The sequence below is a fragment of the Chiloscyllium plagiosum genome, unplaced genomic scaffold (genome assembly GCF_037043375.1).
Source record: "Chiloscyllium plagiosum isolate Xiang-an unplaced genomic scaffold, Cpla_swu_hap1 HiC_scaffold_27, whole genome shotgun sequence".
In the NCBI taxonomy this organism is placed as follows: Eukaryota; Metazoa; Chordata; class Chondrichthyes; order Orectolobiformes; family Hemiscylliidae; genus Chiloscyllium; species Chiloscyllium plagiosum.
Genome location: NW_028270165.1, coordinates 27,278,343 through 27,297,204, shown reverse-complemented (window position 1 = coordinate 27,297,204; position 18,862 = coordinate 27,278,343). Strand labels below are relative to the sequence as shown.

Genomic DNA, 18,862 nt, shown 5'->3' with positions numbered 1-18,862 from the left:
GGAGCCTCCCTGCTCTTAAATTCAATCCCTCTATCAATGAAAGCCAATATCCCGTTTGCCTTCCCAATTACTTGTTGCACCCGCAAATCAACGTTTAGCAATTCATGTACAACCAGTCCCAAGTCACCCTGAACAACAGCATGCTGCAACCTTTCACTATTTAAATAATATTCTGACCTACTATTTTTGTTTCCAAAGCGGGCACTCTCCCCTTTACCGACTTTGTAATTACATCTGCCAGACCGTTACCCACTCCCTTAAACTCATTAAATGTCTCGACGTAGTTTGTCTTTCCTGAACATCATTCTTTGGCATTAACAAGTGTGGAAAAGGTTGAGTGCCAAAGACGTTAACCTGTATGTTGCTCAAGTGGACACAATGGATGAACTGGGAGATCCCTCCCCTCCTGAAGTCTGGTTGTGAGGTGTTCAAATGTGATGATCCTGACCTTTCATAGGAAATCCAGATATGCCCTCTGTCAGGCCATTAGAAATGCCAAGTGGCAATACCGGACTACATTAGTGACCCAAACTAACTGCATGGACTCCTACCATCTGTGGGGAGGCGTGTGTGACGAAATGAGCTACAGAGCAGAATGGAACAGAATATCAGACAAAAACACATCCCTGCCTCATGCGCCAAACGCATTTTATGCTCAGTAGGTCATTCAAATGATGTTCCCTCCCCCCACAGACTTCGACATGCCTCTTCCACCAATTCCCGCAGCAGACACAGAGAGGCTTTTTTGAGAGTGAACCCAACTAAAGCGATGGGCTCCGGTGGAGTCTCTGGCCATGCATTCAGATCCTGTGCATACCAGCTGAAGGGCATATTTGCTGACATTACTAAACTCTCCTTATTAGGAATTGAAGCCTCCACCTGCTTCAAGAACATCGCCATCATCCCAGTGCCACAGAAACCTTCTTCAGTATTCCCAGTGACTGCTGAAAGGGTAACTAACTCAGGCTCCCACCTATTGACTTAAATGTCCACCGTCAATGGCATAATTCCAACGAAACTAATCTCCAGACTTTGAGACCTCTATTCCGCCCTCTAAAACTGGACCCTTGACTTCCTGACCACAGACAGCAATCCGTGGGAATGGGCACCTACACATCCTGAACAATAATCTTCAACATCACTGCTCTACAAGGCTGCGAGCTCATCCATTTGCTACGCTGCCTCTATACTAATGACTGTGCGAGCACATTCTCTTCAAGCCCCATCTACATGATAGCTGATGATAGCACCATTATAAGAAAAAACTCAGCAAAGACGAGAAAGAATACAGGTAAGATACAGAGTACTTATTTGGTGTAAAAATACCAATTGGTCCCTCAATGTCTGCAAGATGAAAGCCTTTGGGGGGAAAGGCGCTATATACATCAATAGTGCTGGGGTGGACACGGTCGAGTTCTGAGAAGTGGTGATCACCAACAATCCGTCCTTGTCATCCCACGTTGATGCTACTTATAAGTAAGGACACAACACTGCCTCCATTCCTCCAGAGGTGAATGAAATGGCAGAGTTTAGATTATTGGGTGTCGGCTTGTTTCGCTCTGACTATCACTTGCTGCTAATGCTGCTTTCATGTACAACTGATCATGTACTTATAGAGTCACAGCACAGGAAAAGGCCCTTTGTCCCAAACTGGTCCATGTTGACCAACATGTCCTATTTGGTAGTTTAACCAAGGAGACACCTCATTGTCATATATTTTTGGCGCTGTTCCTGGAATGCCCTCCTGCCCTCTCCATTGATTTGGACTTAATTGCGATGATTGATTGGGGTACATGACGTGTGATGATGATTGTGCTGGAGTGCCATTCTGAAGTATTAATGCTCGCAGCGACTCCTGGTGCCCAGAATTGAGTTGCTGAATCTGTTCAAATCTTGTCCCATTTCGTCCGGTGAAGGTATTGCACAACACCATGGAAAGCATTCTCAATGTGAAGGCACTACCTTGCCTTCTCAAGGATTCGGAGGTGGTCACTCTTATTGATGCTGTCATGAAAAATGCAGCTGGCAGGGATGAGGTCGAATATGTATTTCACTGTGATTGGTTCACTCCCCACCAGCCACAAACTAGTCTTGGTTTCATAGACATTCGGACCCAACCCAATGCTGCTGCTGAGCCACTCTTTATGTCAAACACTGAAATCCCCAGCCAGAATGCATTCTGCGCCCTTGTCACCCTCAGTGCTTCTCTAAGTGCCTAAATTATTCTCACAAAAAGTGAGAAACACTCTCTGAGAGCAGTCTACTTGAACTTGCTTGCATTTTTCAAGAAGTCAATCTTTAATCTGATTGATTTGGTCTGGGACTTGTATCGAAGCAGCTAGTTTCTTTTTCCAAAGAGAAGAAGTACAAGCTGGATTATGCCGTACATTTTTTAAGTAACTTCTCGGATTCTATAAAAAAAGATAAAATTATATTATATCTAAGCTGAGCCACCTCTTTCCTTACAGTAAATTGGCTTCTGTAGAAACAAAACAGTTTAATTAGCTCCCTGGAGCCTGAAACCTTGTATAAATTTACCAGGTTTTCAATATTGTGTTGGACATGGTCAGACCTTCGCTTAGAAATGCATGGAATGCCAAGTGGGCTGGTCTTCACCATTTACTACCCCGTCCTTGCAGCTATTGGCCTTCCAGGTAATTATTGTAGTTAGTTACTCGCTGCGGGAATCATTGGTTAGCTGTATCTACTCTCCCACTTTAACAGTCATCCATCTACAAAGAGTCTTTACCCTTTGCCCTGTTTCATGTGATGTATTATCCCACTTCGTGAGTAGATTTACTTCATGTGGCTGATGTGTTTGTGTTTGGAATGTTTTTTAAAATGCTTTCAATGTCTTAACGCATCTATAATTCATTCAATTTGATGATTTCATTTTCTCTGAATTAAGAGTGTACATTCTTGTAACATATTTAGGTCCAACAATGTCTTTTGTATAACATGGATAACATACTCTCAGTACCACCTCACAAATGACTGAGACAACTGTACCATAATGTTCCATTTCCTTTACTCAATGCCTTGACTGATGAAGGCCAGCAGGTTAAATCCTTTTTCACCACTCTGTTTCCTTTGAAGCCGTTTTCTCCGAACAATGTACATGTACTCCTCAGTTTGACAACACTCGTCAGGGTCTGTAGTACTGGGAAAGCACAGCCAGTCAGGCAGCATCCGAGGTGCAGGATAGTCGACGTTTCGAGCATCAGCTCGTCATCAGGAATGCATATTCTCAAAACGTTGACTCTCCTGCTCCTCGGATGCTGCCTGACCAGCTGTGCTATTCAAGTACCACACCTTTTGATTCGGATCTGCAGCATCTGCAGTACTCACTTTCTCCTTCGACTCAGGAACTGACCGGTTTCTGTACAAGTTCTGCCGTGGTTTGACTTTCCAGAGTGCAACACCTCACATTTCTCTGTACTAAATTCCATTTGCTAATCGCCTTCCCACTTCCCCATCTGACCAAGATCCGTCTGTAAAATTTAATGACCTTCCTCGCTATCAACAATACCTCCTAATTTTGTTTTATCTGCAATCTTACTGATCATGCCTACTGCATTAGATAGATATCATTTATGGAAATAACAAATATCAAAGAGCTCAGCACCCACCCCTTTTACACAACATTAGTCACAGGCCTGAAGTCCACAACCATTCTCGCTGCGCCCTACTATCGAGCCAACTTTGAATCCAATCATCTCGCTCTCCTTGGATTGCATGTGATCTAACCTTCTGGACTAGTCTCCTGGAAATGATCCAATTTTGAATCCACTTGATCAAATTCCCTTGTATCCCATGTGCTTAGGCTTTTTTGGTTAGTCATCAATGTCGAAAGCTTTGTTATACTCCATATCAAATGTATTCACTGCACTATCCTCATGTACACACCTGGTCATATCCACAAAAAATCTATAAAATTTGAAAGGCATGACCTCTCTGATGATGGAAGCACCCACAGTTCATTCAAAGGTCTCCTGGCTTGTTAGTCTTGTTACCACCGTAGAACGAGAATGTTGGGCTTCTATCCTACCCATTTCCTTTTGAACCGTCCAAATGTTTTTCTCCTCCGTCTAGCTTGGACAGACCCTTCCTTATTTAACTAAGCGCTTTTCCCTCCCATTCCAAAACTTCCGTTTTTAAAACCTAACTGTCTGTTTTTGTCCTGAAGAAGCTTAATTTTTACCATGCTCCGATCGCTGTCATGAAAATGCGAGCACCCACCACTCCCACATTACCACCTGCATTAGCTGCCCGGCTTCATTCCCCAGAAAAGGTTCCAAACCAACTTTGTCCATTTTGCACTCTGTGCATATTGCTCTGAAACTTCTTGACGACACATGTCAAGAAATCCACTCCATCCAATTCCTTAACACTGTGTCTACAGCAGTTAACGATGGAAACGATGAAATCAGTGCCCCTTTTGGTTTTATTTTTACACACCTCCGTGCATTGGGCTCCTCGGTTTCCTGCTGACAAACTGGAAGTCTATAATAAACAGGTCACAATGCAGATGACTCTTTTTACTTCATTTTTAATTCCTATGCTGTATCCAGAAATCCACAATGCACTCTGCAAGATATCATCTCTCGCTATTGCAGGAATTGACTACTTAAATAGTACTGCAAAACCTCCTCCTCTTTTACTTTCTTGTATGTCGCCTGGAGATTCAATATCCTGGAATGTTAGGTTATCAACCCTGCCCGTCCCTCAACCACGTCGTTGGGATAGTTACAATCTCAGACTTTCATGAATTTATTTCATCTGTTTCTCTGTGATTCCTTGAGAATTACAGTAAAAGCCAACCAGCCATGCCTTAGCCAATGAAAACTGATATCGTTGCACTCTCATTGATTTGGTTGTTTCCCATACAATGCGACGCCCTTATTCTGCTTACAGTCTGTGGCCCCTCCTCCTGTTGAATTAGGCTAAACTATTTTGATTCTGGATCAATGGTGCTGGAAGAGCAAGCAGTTCAGGCAGCATCCGAGGAGCTTCAGCAAAAAACTCCTCGGATCCTGCCTGAACTGCTGTGCTCTTCCAGCACCATTGATCCAGAATCTGATTTCCAGCATCTGCAGTCATTGTGTTTACCTTAAACTATTTTGATGTAAACCCAGTTCCATTGTGGCATTGGCAATATTCCTGAAGAAAAATTCTCATACACGTTTAAAGCTGTGTTGCAAATGATGCCAGTATTGTAATTAAACGTGCCTATCAAATTATTACTTCTTTGTAAATGAAGGACTGCTGCATTTTTCGCTCAGTCCATGTGGCGAATGACTGTACTGTAATGAGCATGCTGATGTGGACCCATGGTGTCTTTTCATTGTCGCATTGAATATAGAACAATGTCCAGCAGTTATCCAGCAGTTCCTCCTCTGAAATATGGAAACTTTACAATACGTCACCATGTATTTCCCGAGATTCTATATGTTCCATGTCCTTTTCCATAGTAAATACTGATGCAAAATGCTCTCCTCAAAGGGTAACTCCCTCATCTCTGGAATCAACCTGGAGAACCTCTGCATCGCCTCCAAAATCACTATATTCTTCCTCAAGTAAGGAGCACAAGAAATGTGCACAATATACCAGGCGCGGCCACACCATCACCTGGTGCAATTGCAGCAGAGCCTCTCTGCTCTTAAATGGAATCCCTCTATCAATGAAAGCCAATATCCCATTTGCCTTCCTCATTACCTGTTGCACCTGCAAATCAACTTTTAGCAATTCATGTACAACCACTCCCAAGTCACTCTGAACAACAGCATGCTGCAGCCTTTCACCATTTAAATAATATTCTGACCTACTATTTTTACTTCCCCAGCGGGCACTCTCCCATTTACCGACTTTTTAATTACATCTGGCAGACCCTTACCTACTCACTTAAACTCTCTAAATCTCTCTGCGTAGTTTGTCTTTCCACTCCATTCAGTGTCACCGGCAAACCTGGACAGGCCAGACTCAGTTTCCTCTTCCAAGCCGTTCATACATAGCATGAACAGTTGCTGGGCCAACACTGACGCCTGTTGCATCCTGAACACCACTGATCTCCAACCAGAGAAAGATCCATTTATCCCCACTCTCTGCTTTCTATTGATTAATCAGTCCTCTATCCATGCTAGTGCATTCCCTCCAACTCCATGCGTTTTTATCTCACAGATGATTCTTTAATGCAGCACCTTCCCGAACGCCTTCTGGAACTCCTAGTATACAACATCCACCTGTTACCCTCTGTCCACCGTGCTTGTCACATTCTCGAAGAACTCCAGTGAATTTGTCAAACACGACCATCCCTCTCTATATCTATGCTGCTCGTACCTGATGCAACCGTCTCTATCCAGACATCTTACCTTTTCTTCTTTAATGATAACCATCTGCAGTTTCTCGATTACAGGTGTAAAACTGACTGGCCGATAGGAACCAGCCTCTTGCCTACACGTTGTTTCAAACAACAGGGCGACATTCGCTGTCTTCCAGTCCACTGGGTCCTGCCCGGAGTCCAGTGAATTTTCGTAATTTACCACTAATGCATCTACTATAACTTCCACCATTTCTTTCTGTAACCTGGAATGCACTGCATCAGGACCAGGGAACCTATTTACCTTTAGATCCTCAGGTCTGCTTAACACTATCCCTGTAGTGTTAACAATTGACTTGTGGTCCTCACCTCCTGAAATATCTTTAACATCATTCTTTGGCATTAATAAGTGTGGATTGAGTGCCAAAGACGTTATCCTGTATGTTGCTCAATTGGTCACAATGGATGAACTGGGACATCCCTTCCCTCCTGAAGTCTGGTTGTGAGGTGTTCAAATGTGATGATCCTGACCTTTCATAGGAAATCCAGATATGGTCTCTGTCAACCCATTAGAAATGCCAAGTGGCAATACCGGACTACATTAGTGACATAAACTAACTGCATGGACTCCTACCATCTGTGGGGAGGCGTGTGTGACCAATTGAGCTGCAGAGCAGAATGGAACAGAATATCAGACAAAAACACATCCCTGCCTAATGCGCCAAACGTATTTAATGCTCCAGTAGTTCATTCAAATGATGCCCCCATGTCCCAGAGACTTCGACATAGCTGCTCCACCAGTCCCCGCAGCAGACACAGAGAGGCTTTTTTGAGAGTGAACGCAACTAATGCGATGGGCTCAGGTGGAGTCTCTGGCCATGCATTCAGATCCTGTGCTTACCAGCTGAAGGGCACATTTGCTGACATTACTAACCTCTCCTTATCAGGAATTGAAGACTCCACCTGCTTCAAGAACATCGCCATCATCCCAGTGCCACAGAAGCCTTCTTCAGTATTCCCAGTGACTGCAGCTGACCTCCATTATTATAAAGTGCTACAAGAGGTTAGTCAAGGCTCACATCAACCCTAGCCTCCCAGCCTACCTTGATCGCTTGCAATTCACGTACCATGGCAACAGATTCACCTGAGAGATGCCATCTACCTGGAACGGCACTCATTCCTGAATAACAAGGATAACTAACACAGTCTCCCACCAATGACTTAAATTTCTGCTTTCAACGCCATAATTCCAACGAAACTAAACTCCAGACTCCGACACCTCTGTTTCTATTCCCCCCTCTATAACTGGATCCTTGACTTCCTGACTACAGACAGCAATCTGTGAGAATGGGCACACACACATTCCGCACAATAATCTTCAAATTCGCCACTTCACTCCTTTTGCTACGCTGCCTCTGTACTAATGACTGTGTGACCACATTCTGTGTTAGCCCCATCGACAAGATCATTGATGATACCGCCATCATAAGCAAGGTCACGAACAAAGACTATAAAGAATACAGGTAAAAGATACAGTGCTTGCATACATGGTGTAAAAATACCAATTGGTCCCTGAATGTCTGCAAGAAGAAAGCACTGTTCATTGGTGCCTTTGCGGGTAGGGGGCGGCGATGTGGGGGGTGTGGGGGGTTGGGCAAAGCGCTATATGCATCAATGGTGCTGAGATGGAGATGCTCGCGTCCTGAGAAGTTCTGATCACCAACAATCTGTCCTGGTCAACCCAGTGTGATGCTACTGTTAAGAAAGCACAACACTGCCTCCATTCCTCCAGAGGTGAATGAAATGGCAGAGTTTAGATTATTGGGTGTCGGCTTGTTTTGCTCTGACTATCACTTGCTGCTGATGCTGCTTTCATGTACAAATGATCATGTAGTCATAGAGTCCTACAGCATGGGGACAGGCACTTTGTCCCAAATTGTTCCATTCTGACCAACATGCCCAATTTGGTAGCTTAACCAAGGATACACCTCATTGTTATATATTTTTGCTGCTTCTCCTGCAGTGCCCTCCTGCACTCTCCATTGAACTGGATTTAATTGCAATGGTTGATTGGGGTATATGACGTGCGATGAGTTTGAAAGTTGCGCTGGTTTGCCTTTCGACTGCTATTGATGCTCATAGCGCCTCCTGGTGCCCAGAATTGAATTGGTGGATATGAACAAATCTTGTCCCATTTAGTACGGTGATGGTATTACACAACACCATGGAGAGCATTCTCAATGTGAAGACACTACCTTACCCTCACAAGGACTGTGCGGTGGTCACTCTTACTGATACTGTCATGACAAATACATCTGCAGCTGGCAAGGATGAGGTCGAATATGTATTTCCCTCTGGTCGGTTCACTCCCCATCAGTCACAAACTAGTTTAGTAATCATGGACATTATGAAACAACCAGTTCGATCTGAATGCTGCTGCTGCTGAGTCACTCTTCATGTCAAACACTGAAATCCCCGGCCAGAGTGCATTCTGCGCCCTTGCATCCTCTGTTCTCCTCCAAGTGTCTAAGTTATCCTCACAGAGAGTGAGAAACACATTGTGCCTGATTGGTGATCACACTCTCTGAGAGCAGTCTACTTGAACTTCCTTGCGTTTTTCAAGAAAAATTGCGTTTCTGATTGAAGTCAGTGGTTAATCCCATTGATTTGGTCTGTTTCAAGCTTCGAAACAACTAGCTCTTTTTTTCTAAGGAAACGAAATACTAACTGAATTATGCCGTACATTTTTTTAGACACATCTCTGATTCTATGAAAAAAAACTATTTTCTCAAAACATAAGGACCAGCTGAGCAATAGTTGATGCCGCCTCTTTCCTTGCAGTAAATTGGTTACTGTAGAAACAAAACAGTTTAATTAGCTCCCTGGAGCCTGAAACCTTGTATAAATTTGCCAGGTTTTCAATGTTGTGTTGGACACGGTCAGACCTTCACTTAGAAATGCATGGAATACCAAGAGGGCTGGTGTTTGCCATTTACTATCCCATCCTTGCAGCTATTGGCCTTCCAGGTAGTTATTGCAGTTAGTTACTCGCTGCGGGAATCATTGGTTAGCTGTATCTATTCTCCCACTTTAACAGTCACCCGTCTTCAAAGAGTCTTTACTCTTTGTCCTGTTTCATGTGATGTATTATTCCATTTCGTGAGTAGATTTACATTTGGCTAATGTGTTTGTGTTTAGAATGTTTTTTTAAATGCTTTCAATGTCTTAACGCATCTATAATTCATTCAATTTGATGATTTCATTTTCTCTGAATTAAGGGTATACATTCTTGTAACATATTTAGGTCTAACAATGTATTTTGTATAACATAGAAAACATACTCTATGTACCACCTCACAAATGACTGAGACAACTGTACCATAATGTTCCATTTCCTTTACTAAATGCCTTGACTGATGAAGGCCAGCAGGTTAAATCCTTTTTCACCACTCTGTTTGCTTTGAAGCCGTTTTCTCCGAACAATGTACATGTACTCCTCAGTTCGACAACACTCGTCAGGGTCTGTAGTACAGGAAAAGCACAGCCAGTCAGGCAGCATCCGAGGTGCAGGATAGTCGACGTTTCGAGCATCAGCTCGTCATCAGGAATGCATATTCTCAAAACGTTGACTCTCCTGCTCATCGGATGCTGCCTGACCAGCTGTGCTATTCAAGTACCACACCTTTTGATTCGGATCTGCAGCATCTGCAGTACTCACTTTCTCCTTCGACTCAGGAACTGACCGGTTTCTGTACAAGTTCTGCCGCGGTTTGACTTTCCAGAGTGCAACACCTCACATTTCTCTGTACTAAATTCCATTTGCTAATCGCCTTCCCACTTCCCCATCTGACCAAGATCCGTCTGTAATTTTTACTGACCTTCCTCGCTATCAACAATACCTCCTAATTTTGTTTTATCTGCAATCTTACTGATCATGCCTACTGCATTACATAGATATCATTTATGGAAATAACAAATATCAACGAGCTCAGCACCCACCCCTTTTACACAACATTAGTCACAGGCCTGAAGTCCACAACCATTCTCGCTGCGCCCTACTATCGAGCCAACTTTGAATCCAATCATCTCGCTCTCCTTGGATTGCATGTGATCTAACCTTCCGGACTAGTCTCCTGGAAATGAACCAATTTTGAATCCACTTGATCAAATTCCCTTGCATCCCATGTGCTTAGGCTTTTTTTGGTAAGTCATCAATGTGGACATTGTCGAAAGCTTTGTTATACTCCATATCAAATGTATTCACTGCACTATCCTCATGTACACAGCTGGTCATATCCACAAAAATTCGATAAAATTTGAAAGGCATGACCTCTCTGATGATGAAAGCACCCACAGTTCATTCAAAGGTCTCCTGGCTTGTTAATCTTGTTACCTCCGTATAACAAGAATGTTGGACTGCTATCCTACCCATTTCCTACCACCTGCATTAGCTGCCCGGCTTCATTTCCCAGAATTAGTTGCAAAACAACTTTGACCCTTTTGCACTCTGTGCAGATTGCTCTGAAACTTCTTGTCGACACATGTCAAGAAATCCACTCCATCCAATTCCTTAACAAGCTAGAGCAGTTAACGATGGGAATGACGAAATCAGTGCCCCTTTTGGTTTTATTTTTACACACCTCCGTGTATTGCGCACAAATGTGCTCCTAAGTTTCCTTCTGACAAACTGGAAGTCTATAGTAAACACGTCACACTGCAGATGACGCTTTTTCCTTCCTTTTTAATTCATATGCTGTATCCAGAAATCCACAATGCACTCTCCAAGATATCATCTCTCGCTATTGCAGGAATTGACTACTTAAATAATAATGCAAAACCTCCTCCTCTTTTACCTCTTTGTACGTCGCCTGGAGATTCTACATCCTGGAATGTTAGGTTATCAACCCATCCCTCAACCACGTCGTTAGGATAGTTAGAATCTCAGACTTTCATGAATTTATTTCATCTGTCTATCTGTGATACCTTCAGAATTACAGTAAAAGCCAACCAGCCATGACTTAGCCCCTTGAAAATTGATATCGTTGCACTCTCATTGACTTGATTGTTTCCCATACAATGCGACACCCTTATTCTGCTTACAGTCTGTGGCCCCTCCTCCTGCCGAATTAGGCTAAACTATTTTGATGCGAACCCAGTTCCATTGTGGCATTGGTAATATTCCTGAAGATAAATTCTCATACACGTTTAAAGCTGTGTTGCAAATGATGCCTATCAAATTATTACTTCTTTGTAAATGGAGAGCCACATTATTTTTCGCACAGTCCATGTGGCGAATGACTGTACTGTAATTAGCATGCTGATGTGGACCCATGGTGTCCTTTCATTGTCGCATAGAATATAGAACAATGCAACGTGGTACAGGGGCTTTGGCCCTCGGTGCTGGACCGACCTGTGCAACCAATCTGAAGGCCATGTAACCAACACGATTGCATTTTCATCCGTGTGATTATCCAATGCCTATTTAAATGCCCTTAATATTAGCGAGTCTATGACTTCACAATAAGTGAATTCTTATAATGATATCACGTTATAAATGTAGATCTATCACAGCATTGACTTCGACGGTGTCACAGTAAATATCAAATTAGTCAGTGATCCATTTGGTTGAAACAAGAAAATTCTCTCCATCTGACGTGACTTGAAACATTGTGAGCAGCATTTTTGCTCATTGACCCGAAGTTCCATCTTTGGGTCTCACTGCATTTTTTTGTGGTCCACGCAATGTGCATTCATAACGTAGGTGAATAGATTAAATGTCACCTTTCATGTTAATCCTAGCTGTCTCAATCAAATTCTGGATGAATTTTTTAAAGGAGCATCATTAAGCCTTGAAAGGTTAATAGATACTGAATCAGCTGAAGAACACCTTATAAAGACTGGTTCGTGTTTCTCCGCATCTCACACCTTAATACTTCTGTCCTCAGTCTCTAATAGTCACTGTTTCAACCGATCTCGTCTCTTTCACATGCGCTGTCACTGAAGATCCTGAATTTCTTACTGCTGAATTGAGATTTCCTTCTCGTCCTACAATTGCACATTATTTCACAAAGTTCATATTTTCGACGGTTTCTCTGCATTAAACATGTTTCACAGCTGGTAGTACCACTTGCATGTTTTTTTGTTTATATTATTCATAACAGGATGACGTCGATCACTTATTTGTAACTACCCAATGCCCCACCAAGCAAGCATTACATCGGAAAAGTAGATAAATCCGAATTAGACTGCAACACCTGTCATGTCCAGTGTCCAGATCTGCACCAAAAATCACAAATGTTTAGGAGACAATCTCAGTAATTCATTCGTTTCCCGATGCCGATGCACTTTGCATTTTTGGAAAAAATAATCACCATTCACTTCATTCCGCTTTAACATATTCACAGAATTAGGCAATCCATAGCGTGTGCAAAGAAACCATTTACCCAATATGTCTGCAACATCCATGCCACCCAGATCCATCCGTAGCTACTCCTGTAAGGAGTGCATTTATAAAGGGTACTCCACATCCACTGCATATTCCTGGACAATACAGGCAATAGAGCACGGCCAATCCACGTCTCCTGCACATCCTTTGACTGTGGAAGCAAATTGGAGCCCCTGAAGGAAATCCACAGTATTGTTGAGTAAATTGTATGCCAAAGTTGCCCAGAGTGAAACATTTCACAGCAAATCATTGCAAGCAGCCACATTTAATCACCACTGAGACATTGTCCACGAATTTGGAACTCCCCATACTTAAAGTTTAGCTATAAAACCACGTTAACATTTTCATCAATTAAGTGGTGTCATCCGATTATTTCTTCTGTATTTGATATGTGTTACTTTCAATGATTTTTCAATTTTTTTCTTTGTCTTCCAATATATGTTATTTGTCGGTTCAACTGACTTTGACACACATTATAGAGTCATAGACTCATGGAGATGTACAGCATGGAAACAAACCCTTTGGTCCAACCCGTCCATGCCGACCAGATATCCCAACCCAATCTAGTCTCACCTGCCAGCACGAGGCCCATATCCCTCCAAACCCGTCCTATTCATATAGCCTTCCAAACGTCTTTTAGAAGTTGCAATTTTATCAGCCTCCGCCATTTCCTCTGGCAGCTCATTCCATACACGCACCACCCTATGCGTGAAAAAGCTGCCTCTTAGGTATCTTTTACATCTTGCCCCTCTCACCGTAAACCTATGCCCTCTAGTTCTGGACTCCCCGACCCCAGGGAAAAGACTTTGTCTATTTATCCTATCCATGCCCCTCATGACTTTGTATACCTCTATGAGGAAACCCCTCAACATCTGACGCTCCAGGGAAAACAGCCCCAGCCTTTTCAGCCTCTCCCTATAGCTCAAATTCTCCAACCCTGGCAACATCCTTGTAAATCTTTTCTGAAACGTTTTAAGTTTCACAACAGCTTTCCAATAAGAAGGAGACCAGAATTGCACACAATATTTCAACAGTGGCATAACCAATGCCCTGTACAGCTGCAACCTGACCTCCCAATTCCTGTACTCAATACTCTGACCAATAAAGTTAAGCATACCAAACGCCTTCTTCACTGTCCTATCTACCTGCGACTCCACTTTCAAGGAGCTATGAACCTGCACTCCAAGGTCTCTTTGTTCAGTAACACTCCCGAGGACCTTACCATTAAGTGTGTCATTCCTGCTAAGATTTGCTTTCCCAAAATGCAACACCTCGCATTTATCTGAATTAAACACCATCTGCCACTTTTCAGCCCATTGACCCATTTGGTCAAGATACTGTTGTAATATGAGTTAACCTTCTTCGCTGTCCACCTCCAATTTTGGTGTCATCTGCAAACTTACTAATTGTATCTCTTATGCTCACATCGAAATAATTTATGTGAATAGCAAATATTAGTGGACCCAGCACCGACTGGGCACTCCACTGGTCACAGGCCTCGAGTCTGAAAAACAACCCTCCACAATCACCCTCGGTCTTCTACCTTTGAGCCTTTTCTGTATCCCATGGCTAGTTCTCCCTGTATTCTAACCAGTCTCCCATGGGGAACATTGTCGAATGTCTTACTGAAGTCCATATTGATCACATCTACCGCTCTGCCCTCATCAATTCTCTTTGTGACTTCTTCAAAAAAATTCAGTCAAGTTTGTGAGACATGATTTCCCAAGCACAAAGCCATGTTGACTATCTCTATTCAGTCCTTGCCTTTCCAAATACATGTATAATCCTGTCCCTCAGGATGCCCTTCAACAACTTGCCCACCACCGACGTCAGGCTCACCGGTCTATAGTTCCCTGGATTGTCCTTCCCACCCTTCTTAAACAGTGGAACCATGGTAGCCAACCTCCAGTCTTTTGGCAACTCACCTGTGACAATCGATGCCAGACATATCTCATCAAGAGGCCCAGCAATCACTTGTCTAGCTTCCCACAGAGTTCTAGAGTACACCTGATCAGGTCCTGGAGCTGTTGTATGGGTGAAGGATTCACATTTTTGGATCATTGGAATCTCTTTTCGGGTAGAAGTAACCTGTACAAGAAGGACGGATTGGATGGAGACTAATATACTGGCAGGGAGATTTGCTATAGCTGCTCGGGAGGATATAAACTAGTAAGGAGGAGTAGGGTGGGACCTAGGGACATAGTGAAGAAAGAGATCAATCAGAGACTGGGACAGTTAAGAACAGAAGAGCGACAAACAGTCAGTGCAGGCAGGGACAAGGTAGGACGAATAAATTAAACAGCATTTATTTCAAAGCAAGGGGCTGAACGGGGTACGCGGAAGAACTAAGGGCGTGGTTAGGAACATGGGACTGGGATATCACAGCAATTACAGAAACATGACTCAGGAATGGGCAGAACTGGCAGCTTAATGTTCCAGGATGGAAATGTTAAAGGAAGAACAGACTTTAACATTATGCGTTATCCAACTTTATGCATTTCAAGACATCCAGCACTTCCTCCTCTGTAATATGGACATTTTGCAAGATGTCACTATCTATTTCCCGACATTCTATATCTTCCATATCCTTTTTGACGTAAATACTCATTTAGTATTACCCCCATTTTCTGCAGCTCCACACAAAGGCCTCCTTGCTGATCTTCGAGGAGCCCTATTCTCACCCTACTTACCATTTTGTCCTTAATGTATTTGTAAAAACCTCCGCATTCTCCTTAGTATTATTTGCCAAAGCTATCTCATGTCCCCCTTTTGCCCTCCTGATTTCCCTCTTAGTTTTCTCCTACTTCCTTTAAACTCTTCTAAGGATTCACTCGATCTATCCTGTTTATACCTTCCATATGCTTCCTTCTGTTTCTTAACCAGACCCACAATGTCTTTAGTCTCCCAGTATTCCCTATACCTATTAGCCTTTCCTTTAACCCTAACAGGAATAAACTTTCTCTGGAATCTCGTTAACTTATTTCTGAAGGGTTCCCATTTTCCAGCCTTCCCTTTACCTGCAAATATCTGCCCCCAATCAGATTTTGAAAGTTCTTGCCTAATACCGTTAAAATTGGCCGTTCTCCAATTTAGAACTTTAGCTTTTAGATCTGACCAATCCTTTCCATCACTATTTTAGATCCAATGTAATTATGGTCGATGGCCCCATGTGCTCCCCCACTGACAAACTCAGTCACCTGCTCTGCCTTATTTCCCAAGAGTAGGTCAAGGTTTGCACGTTCTCTAGTAGGTACATCCACATACTGAATCAGAAAAGTGTCTTGTACACACTTAACAAATTCCTCTCCACCTAAGCCTTAATACTATGGCAGTCCCATTATATGTTTGTAAAGTTAAAATCCCTACCATAACAACCCTATTATTCTTAAAGGTAGCTGAGATCGCCTTGCAAATTGGTTTCTCAATTTCCCTCTAACTATTAGGGGGTATACAATACAACCCCAATAAGGTAATCATCCATTTCTTATTTCTCAGTTCCACCCAAATAACTTCCCTGGATGGATTTCCAGTAATATCCTCCCTCAGCACAGCTGCAATGCTATCCCTTAACAAAAACGCCACTCCCCCTCCTCACTTACCACCTTTTCTGTCCTTCCTTTAACATGACTCCCTACATTTAAATAAATGACTCCGTACATTTTTCATAACAGCACACCTGGTTGAAATAGGTATAGGCACAGAAGGCTCCTGCACTAGCTGCCTATCTCTCTTACCTTTCCTGAAGTTAACCCATCTATGTGACTGTTTCTGTGACTTCACCCCCTTCTTATAACTGCCATCCATCACATACTGTTGTTCTTCATTGCTTCTAACTGTCTCTCCAACCGATCCTTTCGTTCAGATAAGATTCACAACCAACAGCATTTATGGCAGTTGTAATCTGCAGTAACCCTTAAACTCTGTTTAAAGTCCCACATCTGACAAGAAGCGCATATCACTCTTCTAAAGGCCATTTTTGCTCCTTCACAATCTCCAGACCCAGAAAATAACACCGTTTTCTTCCTCTACGAATCACTGCCCCAGGTTAGATTATATTTCAAGTTTAATTGAGAGATATATCTCAAAAACATGTAATCAAGAAAGAACGCACTCTACTCACTACTGCAGACTTTCATTAGTATCACTGCTGTAAAAATCAAGATCACAAAAATAGACAGGAACGTTAAAATATATGATTCCATTTGGAATCGAAATGTAACTTGGCGATTTGCACAGTTGCTCGCAAATACATTCTATCTGTCAGACTGACTTGGTCTCTCTCTTCCAGCTAATCTGGCAGTGATTATCATCCTTTCTCGAAGGAGGTGTGGCCTCTCTCCGTGCATTACCTACTACCTGGTGTCCATGGCAATAACAGATCTCATGCTCATATTCACTGCTGTAATATTAAACCGGATTGCTGGGATTTATTTCCCATACAGCTTCCTGTTTATCACCCCAGTATGCAGCCTTCGCTTGGTCTTTAATTTGGCAGCTATTGATAGCTCTGCCTGGTTCACAGTGGTTTTCACCTTTGATAGATTTGTGGCCATTTGTTGCCAGAAGCTAAAAACAAAATATTGCACAGAGAAAGTGGCAGTGCGTGTGATCGGAATTGTATCTGCACTGACCTGTTTAAAAAATGCCTTTGTGTATTTTTTATTTGAACCCGTGTACATAGTCGACAATACTCCTTGGTTTTGTCGGACAAAGTTAATATTTTACACTTCACCAGCTTGGACTATGTATGACTGGATGCGACCTATTGTAACCCCTTGTCTCCCCTTTATTCTGATTTTACTGCTGAATATTCTGACCGTCAGACACATTCTATTGGCTAACAGAGCCCGCAGGAGACTGCGGGGCCACAACAACAGGATGAATCATGGTGATCCCGAAATGGAAAAGCGAAGAAAATCAATTGTTTTACTTTTCACCATCTCTGGCACTTTTATCCTGTTCTATTTGTTATTTGTAATAACGATTATCTATGTCCGAGTTGCGAAGGTTGCTTACTTCTCAGGATCCGATTTAAGTGAAAAATCATTCCTTCTTGAAGAAACCGGATACATGCTTGTCTTCTTGACTTCCTGTATCAATCCATTCATTTATGCTGGGACCCAAAGGAAAATCAGAGTCGAGTTAAGGAATGGGCTGAAATATCCGCTGAGACTATTCATTCAAATGTTCAAAATCTGAAGATAAGCAAAACTTCACTAGCTGTATATTATTGTCCAGCATGTTCACCTACTGACCAGTGCATTTATGTTACCACAAGTTCACTCGGCTTAAACCTTCACTCAAAGTGAGAGCTGAAGAATGAACAGAGGACATTGCACCCCCACAGTACAAGATTTGTTTTCAGATGTTGATGATTCGGACAATATCAAATGATGAATTATTTGATGGATGTGATTATTTATATATGTATACATATTTATTGGTTTGTATATTTCAGCATCTATTCATTCATAGTTTTTGGGCGTGACTGAAAAACACTGCACTCACTTCCCTTTGCGAGTCCGAATCCTGGCTGTTCGTTCGGCTTGGAAGATGTCCTGCATCATCTTCGCATTCCTTTTGAATCTGTGGCAGAACTCTCCACATTTTTTTCCAATACATTCCTCTGTACCATTCATGCTAACTTCAAACTAATATCAGTTTCAGACTGATTATTCCCCTGACGCTCTTCTATTTTTCAGAATGTGAATGGCCGGAGCCATCACTGTCTGTTTCTGCTCCATGGCACACTTGCCTACTTGAGAATATGTTTGCTGGTTGAAAATTTACGAGTGTTATCCAATATGTACCATGAGGTCCTTTGGTCTTTTGAAGAAGTGGAGGAACTTTCCAGGGACCCAGAATCGAGCTCCAGATTTACGTGATCTGCAAGAGAGAGAAAAATGACGAGAGGACAAAAGCAGTTTCTGACTGGCCATCATTTAGATCTTTAGCTGCTGGTCGTGCATATGTGAGCAATATACTTTTGACGCACAGCTTGTCTCTCAAGCCTCTCCATTCGGTAATTACCTCTATTGTGACGTCACTTGCGTAGCATCATCAGTAAATGGCCTACCTCCTTTCCTTCCCACCATAGGGCC

At 42.6% G+C, this 18,862-nt stretch overlaps 1 protein-coding gene across 1 annotated transcript; it reads left to right on the top strand.

Moving 5' to 3' along the window:
• The first annotated feature begins 9,273 nt into the window (after positions 1 to 9,273).
• LOC148143484 (putative G protein-coupled receptor 139) lies at positions 9,274 to 17,960 on the top strand. The gene is made up of 2 exons (XM_087975207.1): positions 9,274 to 9,343; positions 17,050 to 17,960. The coding sequence occupies exons 1-2, from the start codon at positions 9,274 to 9,276 to the stop codon at positions 17,958 to 17,960; spliced, it is 981 nt and encodes a 326-aa protein (XP_087831333.1).
• The last annotated feature ends 902 nt before the right edge of the window (positions 17,961 to 18,862 follow it).

What these genes read in the sequence shown, in the direction of transcription:
- LOC148143484 (XM_087975207.1), top strand. Translation starts at nt 9,274, where the DNA reads ATGCATGGAATACCAAGAGGGCTGGTGTTTGCCATTTACTATCCCATC. An exon ending in TGCAGCTATTGGCCTTCCAG is followed by an intron (nt 9,344 to 17,049) that starts GTAGTTATTGCA and finishes TCTCTCTTCCAG; the next exon opens with CTAATCTGGCAGTGATTATC.